This window comes from Stegostoma tigrinum, chromosome 11 (assembly GCF_030684315.1).
Source record: "Stegostoma tigrinum isolate sSteTig4 chromosome 11, sSteTig4.hap1, whole genome shotgun sequence".
Taxonomy (NCBI): domain Eukaryota; kingdom Metazoa; phylum Chordata; class Chondrichthyes; order Orectolobiformes; family Stegostomatidae; genus Stegostoma; species Stegostoma tigrinum.
The window spans coordinates 19,987,094-20,000,161 of NC_081364.1; the positions used below are offsets into that span (position 1 = coordinate 19,987,094).

At 40.7% G+C, this 13,068-nt stretch overlaps 1 protein-coding gene across 1 annotated transcript in view; it reads right to left on the reverse strand.

Moving 5' to 3' along the window:
• The window catches only part of stab1 (stabilin 1), a 258,505-nt gene that overhangs the window by 44,368 nt on the left and 201,069 nt on the right, over nt 1–13,068 (reverse strand). The window contains exons 48-51 of the mRNA XM_048547400.2: nt 12,916–13,062; nt 10,510–10,647; nt 7,624–7,683; nt 5,305–5,481 (exon numbers count right to left, since the gene is read on the reverse strand). Of these exons, the coding sequence (XP_048403357.1) occupies nt 5,305–5,481; nt 7,624–7,683; nt 10,510–10,647; nt 12,916–13,062 (522 nt within the window). The remainder of the gene's footprint in view (nt 1–5,304; nt 5,482–7,623; nt 7,684–10,509; nt 10,648–12,915; nt 13,063–13,068) is intronic.

Below are 13,068 nucleotides of genomic sequence, written 5' to 3' on the forward strand. Positions count from 1 at the left end.
TAACAGATGTTAACTGGAGCAAATATGCGTAGGTGGTGTTTCCAACTGAAATTGAATCAGACGTGGAGTTGGACACATCCTGACAAATCAGGGAGCAGAAAAAGATCATTGCAGTAAGTTTCAGAGAGTGGTTGAACCTCCATTGAGGGTTGGGGGCTGGCAAAGGAACAAATAGTTTATTATCCAAATATTGGGGTATGTAAATAAATTTTCTAGCACAGAAACTCCGAGGAAATGATCTACAACATGTTTGTGGTAGGATCCTCAGCAAGACCATAAAATACATTAAAATGGAAACAAATGGCTCACTCAGATGAGGGAGAAGGGGAGATGATCAATTAAATAAGAATTGCAGTAGCATTGGGAAAATCACTAGTTAGAAAAGTAGTATGCTATAATATGCAGGCTTTGTTGTCTCACAGAGCAATGGTTGAGGACTTTTCAAGAAAACTGGTAAAGTTTATGGATAAAGGAGGAGTGGGGCCATATATTGTAGCCTATTTGGAACATGAAAGATTGGAACAGACAGAGGTTAAGCAAAAGTGAATTAAGATTAGAAAAGAAGCTTAGGAAAGGGGGAGGTTTCCAGCTTGCTGCCTGAGCAAGGTTTTAGATAATGGGAGAACATGGAAGGACAGGCAACTTCAAAATAGGTACAGAATTAATAAAAAAAGCAAAAGAGTTTTTTTTAGATAAATAAACAGCGAAATTCAAACTGCAGAGGAAGAGAGCAGGGGAAGTAAAAACAATCAAAGAATATGTAGAAAAGATAGAACTAGCCAAGAATAAGACGTAAATTATAAAAACCAAAAAGGAAAACATGCAAAATGCATAGAGGGAATTGAAGAAGAAAGTCGTTTTAACCAATTATAAACATGGAAATAAAACAAGATGAAGAAATGAGCTGCAGTCCTTCAGGAAAGAAGATACATCAAATACGAATGAAAAAGATTAAGCACATTCCAATATTAAGATTGCAAGCCATAAAGTGGCGAAGCTAAAAGCAGTTAGTGATCAATGCAGAGAACATGTCAATGTTGAATAATGGTATAGATGGGTGGTTGAAGGATTAAAGGTGAGGAATTTTGGTACAGATTGGGCCTATTACTCATTTAGAGAATAAACACCAACAGTGACAGACTGGCTGATAGTGGTTTGTGCATTGCAATTTCTAACCAGTTTTATGTAATTCTTTAACAACCCCCATCTTGGAGTACAGAATTAATGAATTCACTTGTGCGTACAAATGCTTATTGTTTCGAGTATAGATTTATAGCCTGGAATCATTAGCCACGGGGCAAAAATTTGTCTTAAAATTAACCAATTTATAAATTACAGGACTCCACAGGAAGGACCTGGTAGACAGGAAGTTTCTCAGATGGAGGAAAACCAAAAATGAATTCTACATCTTAGAAGTTTCTAATTAGAAATAATTTGCTCTTCCATCAAGAGCATGTCTAGTTACAGGAGTTGTTGAACTTTGAAGCAGTTCATACCACTCAATTTGTGCAGGCCTGTGCTGTGCTCTCATCATAAATCAGGCAGCAATATGATAAAAGACCTAGTGTTTACACTATATTCCACAAATGGCAGATACCAGGACTCACTGCCAGTTCCTGCGGCCTGGTTTGGGACTCATGTTTTGATCAAGTCCTGAAGGGTAATATCCAAAATGTTGATGACGCCTTTCCTCCAGAAGCTGCCTGGCTTGCTGTGTTCTTCAGCCTCCTGTTTGTCTATGTTTTGCAGGTTTGGGTGTCCATACAGTTGCCCTGATTGGAGGGCAGAAGTGCATCCAAGGGACAAAACTGGGGCCATCTCATTGGCAATCTATCCGGCAGACAAAGAGATCTCCAGCATATTTCTCACTTCGTATCCCTTTTAGATCGGAATCTGCAGAGATGTAGGTCTCTTTCCAACAGCACTGTGGCTGTACCAGCGCAAGAAGAATAAAGCACAAAAGAACACTAGCAATCTATATGAAGGTGAAGAGGAAGCACTATTAATCTGGGGTGGCATTGACACAATGTTAGAAATGATCTTGGTTCAGGAGATCAGGATATAAAAGCAGTTTGGTTAGAGATGAGGAATTGAAGGGGAAAAAGGTCAATACTGGAAGTAGTCTTTAGGCCTCCAATTAACAATAATGAAGGATGAAATGTACAAGAAATATTTCAGAATACTTAGAAGTATACTCCAATAGTAAAGGAAAACTTTAAAGGGTTGGACCCATTATTGGTGCTTAAGTAAAACAGTTAAGGAAAGCATCAAACATAAGGATAAAAAATACTGATTGAACAGAATATAAAAAGAAGCAGAAAATGACAAAATGATTAATCAGGAGAAAGAAATTAGAGTACAAGAAGCAGCTAGCTAGAAAAGCATAAATGGACTGCATGAGTTTCCACAGGTATTTTTAAAGGAAAAATATGAGTGAGTGATGGTCCTCTAGAGAGTCAGAACGGAGAGTTAATAATAGAAAATAAGTAAATGGTGGATAAAATGATCAAGCATTTTGCTTCTGTTTTCAATATGGAGGTTACAGCAAATATTCAAGTAATAGATGAAAATCAGGGGGTAGGAGGAAAAGAATTTAATCACATTACAATCTCTAGAGAAACAGTACTAAAAGAACTGATGGAGTGGAGGACTTTCATCCAAGTCCAGACGGACTTCATCCTACGGTCTTAACACAGATGGCTAATCTGAGGAAGGGTCACTGGACCCGAAACGTTAATTCTGTTTATTCCTTCACAGATGCTGCTGGATCTAAAGAGCTTTTCCCAACTTTGTTTTTGTTCCTGATGTACAGCATCTGCAGTTCTTTCGGTTTTTAGGTGGTGAAGGTAATAGATATGTTGGTGATAATTTTCCAAAATTTGCTAGATTCTGGAAAGGTTCCATCAGGTTGGAAAATAGCAAATATCGTTCCCCTGTTCAAGGCAGTAAACAGGAACTAAAGGCAATTGAAGAATGTGCAATACTTGCCCATTCACCTCTTTCTTCCTCACTGTCCTTGGCTCCAAACACACTCTCCAGGTAAAGCAGCATTTCACTGGTACTTCTGTTAATCTAGTCTAATACATTTGCTGCTTACAATGCAGTCTCCATTACACTAATGAGAACAAATGCAGACTGGTGACCGCTTTGTGAATACCTCCGTTCTATCCATGGGAATAAGCCTGACATCCTACTTGCTTGCCACTTCAATAAACTGTCTAGCACCTGCACCAAGCGTCACTGGACCCAAAACCCTAACTCTGTTTCTCTCTCCACAGATGCTGGCAGACCTACTGAATTTTCTCAACAATTTCTGTTTTTGCTTCTGCCCTGGGCTCGCTGCAACGTTCCAACAAAGCACAACTGAAGCTCAAGAAATTTTTCCCGGGGTGGAAATGGCTATCACAAGGGGCCATAATTTTAAGGTGATTGAAGGAAGGTATAGGGGAGATGTCAGAGGTAGGTTCTTTACACAGAGAGTGGTGGGCACGTGGAATGCACTGCCAGCAGTGGTAGTGAAGTCAAATACATTAGAAACATTTATGTGACTCTTGGATAGGCATATAGATGATAGTACAATGTAGATTATGCAGGATAGTTTGATCTTAGTAGGATAGGAGGTCAGCACAACATCGTGGGCCAAAGGGCCTGTACTGTGCTGTGCCGTTCTAAGTTCTAGGTTCTAAATAATACCTCACTTTCCTGTTGGCACTTTACAGCCTCAAGGTCTCATTAAATTCTATAACTTCAGAAACTGATTATATTATTATGCCTGTTCTCCATTCTTCTTACATTCTCTGCCCCAACTCCACATCCCCCCTAACCAACAGTCTTGTATTGTTTGGGTCGTCTACTTTGCTATTAGTAGCAAGGACCCATTCTCTCCATTTCAAATCTTAATTTACGCTCATTTCACATCTCATTTTGCCTTTCATCATCATTGTCAACCCATTTGTCTTTTGCAATGGGCCTCCACACCATGTGTCTTCTTGCTTCTCCTTTGCCTCTGTCAAAAGCATTTTAAAAATTTCCAATGCTTTCAGTTCTGAAGAGTCATACCAAAACTGAAACATTAACTCAGTCTCTCTCCACAATGCCACTGGAACTGCTGAGTTTCGCCAGCATTCTCTGTACGTACTTCAGATTTCCAGCAAATGCAATATTTCCCTTTTATTAAGCAATAGGGCAGTTAGCTTGATTACTATAATGGTGGAGGTATTAAAATTGAACATTAAGGAGATTATAATTGGCCACTTTAAAAACTCAAGGTAATCATTTGGAGTCAGTGTGGTTTTGTGAAAGCAAAAACACATCTAAGCAATTCATTGGAGTTCTTTGCACTATGAATGAAGGAGATCTCATTGGCACACAACACTTGGATTCCCAGAAGGCATCTGCCAATGTGCTGTATATAAGTTGATTTGCACAAAGTAGGAGCTTATTGTGTAATGTGTAACACATTAGCATGGATAGAAGATTGACTAACAGAAAACACCATGCATCAGTTGGCCGTTCATCAGATTTGCAGGAAGAGATGAATGAATCCTGCAGCTTGTCCCAATTTTCCTTTTCCTAGCTACTACCAGTTTTGAAGAAGACTGGGCTTGAAACATTAACGTTGCTTTCTCTCTGTAGGTGCCGTCAGAAGCGATTTCAGTTTTTGTTTCGGAGGCCTGAGGGGGCGTATGCTAAGCCGTCAAAGGTTTACAATTAACGTCAATGATCTCGATGAGGCAATCCAAGGCATGGTGGCCAGATTTACAGATGGTATAAGGTAGGAAAGTATGTTGCAAAGAGAACATACAGATTTTATAGGCTGATAGAGACACGTGGAGTGAACTAGCAAAAATCTGGCAGGTGGAGTACAATTTGGAGAAATATGAAGTTCTTCAATTTTGTAGGAATGGCCAGACACTCTGTGCCCGGGCCCTGGGCATGAAAGGCCACACCCTCATCCTAGTCCCACAGAAGAGTTTTCTCTCCATTCTGTTATTCCAAACAAGTTTGAAAACTCTTAGCGTCATGAATTCAATGAAAGCAACTTGGCAGTGTGAATCTGTTGGTGATCGGCCTGACAATATTTGCTTTGATTGGGCCTGGTGCCATACAAGACCACTCCGTGTTCTAAATAGGATGGTGAGCATGAAGAAGGCCAGCTATAAGATTCCCTTCTTGAAGATTATGCTGACAAACACACTCCCATCAAGCTGGGCTCCGGACCCCTATATAGATCTGATGCTGCGATCCCAAAGCTTGTCAGAAAATCCAGCCCAAACAGTCCGCACAATTGCGGTTCTTAATTACCTTTGAATCCCTGATCATGTGAAATTTTAAGTATGCCACAAGGTTGTGTCTGTTTTCAATACTATAAAGCCAATGTTGCCTCTCCTTAGGTAGAGAATTAAAAGCTTCATCCATTGGCCAGAACATGGTGAATGGTCTGTGGATTGGATCTTCCAGTAGAGGTAGCAGATTTGTTTCCTGTGAAAATTCAAAGTAATTAAGAAGTTACTATTCTGTAATTTGATTGTTTATAAAATTTATAAACACATATATCCAAGAGATTTCCATAAGAGATATTGATTACAGTATTAGAAGTTTGGAGGCTCCTTCAGATTTTGTTTAGTCAACTTGTGACTGTAGGCAGCTCTCACATCTGACATTCTAGAGTACATCTGTAACAAATGATAACATAACCTGCAGGCCTAATGGCCGAAAAGTCTTGTGATTTGAACCAGATATTGTGCATTTCACACGTCTCTGGCATCAAAGGTGGAGCAGGGCAATGAAGGGAGTGCAGGCCACAAAGTCAAAGAATGTTATTTCAATGAAACCGTCAATTCATCCCACAAAATCCCTCCTGGTGTTTTCCTGGATTGGTTACTACAGGATTCCAATGTTACTGTTTGCTTCCTTTACCCTTCAATTTTATCTTTTAAAAGCAACTATCTAATTACTTCTTAAAACGATTCAGCAAATCCATACTTTGCCCACTCACTGTGTAAAGAAATATTTTCTAACCTCCCCTTTAATTGCCTTTGTGATCATCTTTAATTTGTACCCTGCCACAAACTTTTTTTTGTGTACTAATTTACATTGCTGCACTCCCACACACCTCAGGAAACATCAAAGTGCTGCAGTGAATAAGATTTCCCAATCTCTTCAGTGGATGATCAGAAAATCCCACTTCTGTAACATATTCTTACAGCCTTGTCATGGAAAGAGGAGGGACAGCAAAGAGCCATTCTGAAGCAGAAGACGAGACAAAAATAAATGGCAGAAGGTGAGGAGATATTGGATTACCTCTGAAAATGGGTCTGGGAACGGCAGTACACAATTAACCCTTGTGCCACTGGTAGCATGTTAAATTCATGCTCCTTTTTTAAAAAATACAATTGCTGTGTGTAGCCAGTGTGCTCTGCAATGTTCGATACCTGTGTGAATCAGCATGTGAGCGGTTAGCGCTAATGGAAGGGAGCCCACACCTCGTGAAAGGGAGGCACATTGCAGCTGCAGGATTATCGGAGGTCAGTCTGAGCTCTACACTTTGAGCAATGGCTGAACATGAGGGACAGCAAAGACCAAACTGCAATTGACAGAATGCTGGAAGGATTGACCAAAAGGAGAGGCTTCCTGCATCCACAAAGGGAATAATGAACCAGTTGTATCTATGTCCTCTTGAAATCTACTCATCTTCTTCAGTTTATAATACATCCAAATTTTGTGGTATCCATAAATCTTGAAAGTGTGCCTTGAACACCCAAGTCTAGGTCATTACTAAATACCAAGTAAAGCAGTGATCTTAGCATGATAGAATCCCTACGGTGTGGAAGCAGGCCATTCGGCCCATCGAGACCACATCAACACTGCAAACAGCATCCCACCCAGATGCACTTCTCGCCTCTGTCCCTCTAACCCTGCAATTCCTATGGCTAATCCACCCAGCCTGCACAAGCCTGGACACTATGGACAATTTCGCATGGTCAATCCTAACATTTTTGGACTGTGGGAGGCAACTGGTGCACCCAGAGGAAACCCCCATAGACACAAAGATCGTGAGGCTGGAATTGAACCTGGGTCCCTGGCACTGAGAGGCAGCAGTGCTAACTACCGAGCCACTGTGCCACCTTACTGACAGTACTGACACCTGGGGAATCCTACTGGAGGGCTGCTTCCATCGGAAAAGCAACCAGTTACTATTACGCTCTGCTTCCTGTTACTCTGACAATTTTGTAGTCTACTGCCACTGTCATTTTCATTCCATGAGTTTTAACTTAAATTAAATGTCCCCTCATAATATCAGAACCGAAGATAATCAAAGCAGGGAGTGCTTCTACAAGCAGTAGGGAAGGTGATTACTTTATTTACCAGCAGGTTTCCTAGACTACACAACTGAGACTATACTTTAAAAGTAAATAATTGGTAGTTGTGTAGTTTTTTTTAAAGAATGTTTTGATGATAGTTTTAGGTGTTCGATAAACTCTAGCTCTTTCCTTTTGTCTATCTTGACAGCGGATTCAGTCAGCAATCCCACACAACACTGTTTCTCTGCTAGAACATAACTGTTGTCCAAGTTCGGGCAGCATGACAAGAAATCTGCTAATATTAAAGAAAATGTCATACCTTGATCAAAGTACTAAAAATCTTGTATCCATTAGCACTTGCAACTGTGCTGATGTTGTGCTGCAAAGGAATTCAGACACAAGGAATAAGTGAACACTTGCTCCCAAAATGTAAGATACTAGACAAACCCAGCCGAACCCAGGTGAGATAGAATTTCTGCAGAGACAGTGGAAAAATCATTGGCGGGGGTGAGGTACTCAGGGGCAGCCATGACAGGTTGTCTCCACGTTCATGACTTGCTGTTGAGGAATCTTCCTAAAAGCAGGACTGGATTCTGACCGGTTTCCTGCCACAAGGATGTAGGATGTAGATTTAAATAATCAACTGGATGGTTCATAGCCATTTTGCCAGTTTGTCAACATTTAGCAATGGCAAGGGGGAATGGCTAAAAAGTGTGCCTGCTTATTTTATGTGCTGCTGCTCTTACATCAAGAGGCAAGTCTCTCTGGTTTGTATTGCCAACTCACATTTCACCTGGCTGCCAGGATTCGGACCTTTTGATAAAACTTTGGCCAATGGTCCCAAAATGATCGGTAATTTGCTTTTTACCTTGGTACAGTATCTATAAGTTATTTTAAGCAACTTCATCATGTATGGAATTTTTTTTTCCCCAAACTGCCCCTTTTCTTCCAAAGACATGGAAATTTTCTGGGAACTGGTTTCACTTGGCTCTTGGATCATGTGTCCAATTGACCACTTATTGTGTGACTCCAGGAAGTGAATTTGGCAGCTTTTTATACGCTGAACTTTCATCACAGCCGAAGCTAATAATGTGTTTTTACAACATTTCCTTGCTTTCTGTTTTGAAGGAGTCCTTGGACTTGAAACATTTTGCTTCCACAGATGCTGCCAGACTTGCTGAGTTCTGCAGCACCTTTCTTTATTTTAGACCTCCAGTATGCACAGTATTTAGCTTTAGTTATTTTCTGTCCTTGATTGCCCCGAGATGGCAGTGAGGGATTTGTTTCTCTCCATAACTGATTAATTTGCTAAGCTACTTCAAAAGAGCATTAAGGGTCAAAGATGTTATGTGGCACTGGATTTATCTTTAACAAATTTGTCCTACTTGAAAGCTTGAAAACAAATTTCTGGCACTCCAGTACATTACTGAAGGATTGCTGAACTGTTAAAAGGCACTGACTTCCGGATGAGACATTCAGCTGCCTGCTCAGATGGATACAAAAAAGACCCCTTGGCCCGAATATTGAAGAACAGCAGGGGCAATAATTATCCCAAAACCAACATCACAAAATACATTTACTGGCCATGATCATATTAGCACTTCTTGGTGTTTTCTGTGTGCAAATTAGCTGCCATGTATCCTTCATTAGAATCATAGAATCCCTACAGTGTGGAAGCAGGCCATTCTGCCCATCGAGTCCACATCAATCCTCCAGACAGCATCCCACCCGATCCCTGTAACCCTGCACTTCCCATGGCTAATCCACTTAGCCTGCACATCCTTGGACACTATGAGTAATTTAGCATGGCCAATCCACATAACTTGCACATCCTCTGACTGTGCGAGGAAACCGGAACACCCGACTTAACCCACACAAACACAGGGAGAACGTACAAACTCCACACAGAGTCGCCCGAGGCTGGAATTGAACCTGGGTCCCTGGCGCCTCGACAGGATAACCCTTCCAAAATACTTCACCAGCTGCAAAACACTTTGAGATGGTTGGTTGTCTTGTAAAGTGCTGTGTAAATGCAGCACACACACTAGGACATTGAAGAACCAGCCAAATATCTTTGACTATCTGGCAGCTTATTATCATTTTTCTAAACCCTGGATAGCAATCAGGAAGCAAAGCTTATTTTTTTCTTCCTACCACAGCCGAGGGTAATGTGGCAATGTACCTCACTACTGACTCAGCTTAAGGTAGTTTAATCAACGTAGCTTGTGAATCAACACAGAGCTTCTAGTCTGTACAGCTGATTAATAATGAATTATTGTATCAAAGTTCTTAATCCAGATCACCACACAGAATTAAATAAGAATTTCCTGTAACCATGTTCTAATCTCCAGCTGAAACTGATCTCCCTAATTGCATTGAGTCACTACTAATTTTGAGTACGTACTTTTAGTAAATGGACATCGAATATTTTCAGCACTCATGCTTTTTTAAATATTTATCCATACTCTTTAGATGAGTTTACAGCTATATTGGCAAAGAACATTTTTTTTAATAAAATGTTTTCTCTGGTTCTTTTCTTGTCCAAATTGGCCAGAATTCACACTAAAACTTAATTATGAGAGTGGCTAGAATGTGCATTCAAAGGAGGTCATCAATAAGCCAACCCTATCTTTGTCCTTGATAATAAAATGTGAGGCTGGATGAACACAGCAGGCCAAGCAGCATCTCAGGAGCACAAAAGCTGACGTTTCGGGCCTAGACCCTTCATCAGATGATGAAGGGTTTAGGCCCGAAACGTCAGCTTTTGTGCTCCTGAGATGCTGCTTGGCCTGCTGTGTTCATCCAGCCTCACATTTTATTATCTTGGAATTCTCCAGCATCTGCAGTTCCCATTATCTCTGATCCTATCTTTGTGCTTGCATGCTTTGGGTAAAAGGATAGAGGACAGAAGTTAGGACGAGGAATTCCAGTCTACATTTCCTTCCCCTATCAATCATTCTAGGGGCTAAATGCAATCCCACCTTTGCCAGTTGGAAATCAGCCACATCTTAACAGATCGCGGATTCAACCTTTGCACTTTGCAGATCAATAATCACCAAGTCCTGTACCATCAGGATGAGCAGGATGCACATGCATTTCATAAAACTGCAACATCAATGCTCAGAGAGACTAAAAGGAAACAGTCTTCATATTAAAATGTGATCAATAAGAAAGCAGTGTATTTTCAGGTTTCCTTACAACCTACCAGAGGTAGTGTGACTAATCGGTTGATGGACGATAAGTTGTATGGAACTAGGATCTTGTTGATATAATGGACAATTCCATTTGTTGCAATGTAGTCAGAACTGATGATCTGTGCATCTCCATTCAAGTAAATTGCATTCTATGTTAAAAAGATTAAAATAATATATCTTTTTAAATCAAAGGTATCACATTCCAGTTTACTGCAGCTAGATAAATCAAATTCACTTGACTCCTATTTCATCTTATACATTTTTCTGGTGTCCAAGACCAGCAAGGCACCAGCACACTGACATCGCCAAGGATGCACCAGCATATTTCTTTTATCAAGCTGCGACTTGAATGCTGCTGTAGCAAAGAACCACCTTCAAAATCAAATTCAGTTTGTCTTAGATAACACAGTGTGGAGCTGGAGCAACACAGCATGGAAGGCAGCATCAGAGAGGCAGGAAAGCTGATGTTTCAGGTTGGGACCCTTCTTCAGAAAATAGAAAGGTCCCAACCCGAAACGTCAGCTTTCCTGCTCCTCTGATGCTGCCTGGCCTGCTGTGTTCATCCAGCTCCACAGTGTATTGACTCTGACTCCAGCATCTGTAGTTCTTATTATCTCGCAGTTTGTCTTAGGTTAGGCTAACGAAAGCATTCACATGCGCATTCCAAAACAGATATGAACACACCAGAGATAATACAGAATAGGTGTACAGAATAGGCCCAGGGATGTAAAAATGCAGTCATGAAAATAATCTGGTGTAACGGGGCCTCCAGCAGAAAGGTGGGGAGGGGCAACAGTGAGCAAGGGAACTGAGCAGTGGAGTTTGAGCAGACTCTTTCAAGAGGGAAGGACGTCTTTGTCAAAATGAAATCTCATGAAGACAGGCAGACAAAAAGCCTTCTCTACCAGCTGTGAACGACCAGCATAATACCATGTAATTACACTCGTCTTTGTTTAACTTTCCGTTCACGTTTGAAAAGACCTGATGCATGTGGAATAAAGATTACCTGCTTCATGATTTTCTGGCTTTCTGCTTAAATCTCCTATGACATTTCAACTGTTTTCCCTGGATAGGAGAAGGCTAAGAGGTGCAGCTTTGAAAATTCAAAATGGGTCTGAATGGAGTAGATAGGGAAAAACTGTTCCCCCTCATAAAAGCATCAAGAACAAGGGGCACAGGTTTGATGTAATTTGCAAAAACAACATGAGAAAACACAGATACACATTTCTAGTAGCGAAGGTTTGGAATGTACTGCCCAGAAATTCATAGAGACATGTTCAATCAAAGCATTCAGTGACTGTCCGAATGGAAGCAATGAGCAAGGTTATTACGGAGGAAAGGCAGGAGAATGGACCAATGTCAACACACACATTTATAGAGCCAGTGTAAACACGATGTGCCTAATGGCCTCCTTCTCCACCATAATATGAACTGTGAGTAGCCTGATGGACAGGTCAATGCAATTTATTTTTTGGAATGGAGATATAGAATCATAGAATCCCTAGAGTTTGAAAGCAGGCCATTCGGCCCATCGAACCCACACCGACCCTGCCCCCTACTCTATGCCTGCAACCATGCATTTCCCTTGGCTAATACACTCAACCTGCACATTCCAGGTGTGTTTTCAGAAAGAATGGGTCTCATACATCATAGCACATGTGAGTTGTGCAGATATAGAAGTGAGCTGAAAGGAATCTGGAGTAATTTCAGATTCAATAGTTAATACGAGTCATGAAACTGCATCAGTTATAAACATACTGGATAGTACTGTCAAAGCGAAGAGTTGGGGCAATTATGGACAAACTATGCACTGTGCTCATGAGATCAATCTCTTTTAGTTCTGTCCCCACTTTTGGTCAACAAGCAACAAAGAGAACACAGACCATGAAATTGATACAAAGATGAGTCACAAGGTTGAACTCTGGCATCAGGGTCAAGTAATGACGGAAGATCAGAAAAATCTACAATGTATAAGCATGAAAATAGCCTATAAGGAAAGAATCTTACTGTCATGTAAAAGGCAGAAACGTATTTTAAATTGAATTAATGCAACCTAAGATGCAGAAACCATGGGGGAGTTGTGTGTTTCTGAGATGAGTTATTATGTTACAGGGAGATGTGCAAGACAGAGATCAAGGCAAATTTGGGTTGACATACATGAGGCAATTTTTCCTTAGTTTGGGCAGTCCAGCTGTCATAATATTAAAATATTCCCCAGATGTCTCATGAGGAATGATGAAAAGCTCTTAAATTACAAAAGTATATTTTTGCTTTATCCTGGCATACAATATCAATAAGAAACCAGAGACCTTTTTTTTAGAATCTTGAGATCTAGGTGACAATTTAAAGATGTTTACTGTACCATTCATCATTCAGAGCTCAACCTGGAGGATATGCTGAAATGGCAACACACCTACCTGTTTCCAGGAGATCCGAATGGCATTTCCAGATAAAGCAATGAGGGAACTCTGTTTCCTTAGGTCATTGTAGTGAAGTTTCCCACAGCCTACTATGTGATATCGAAGTAAATCTCCAATCAAACCACGTGTTTTCCATTCTTCCATCTAGAA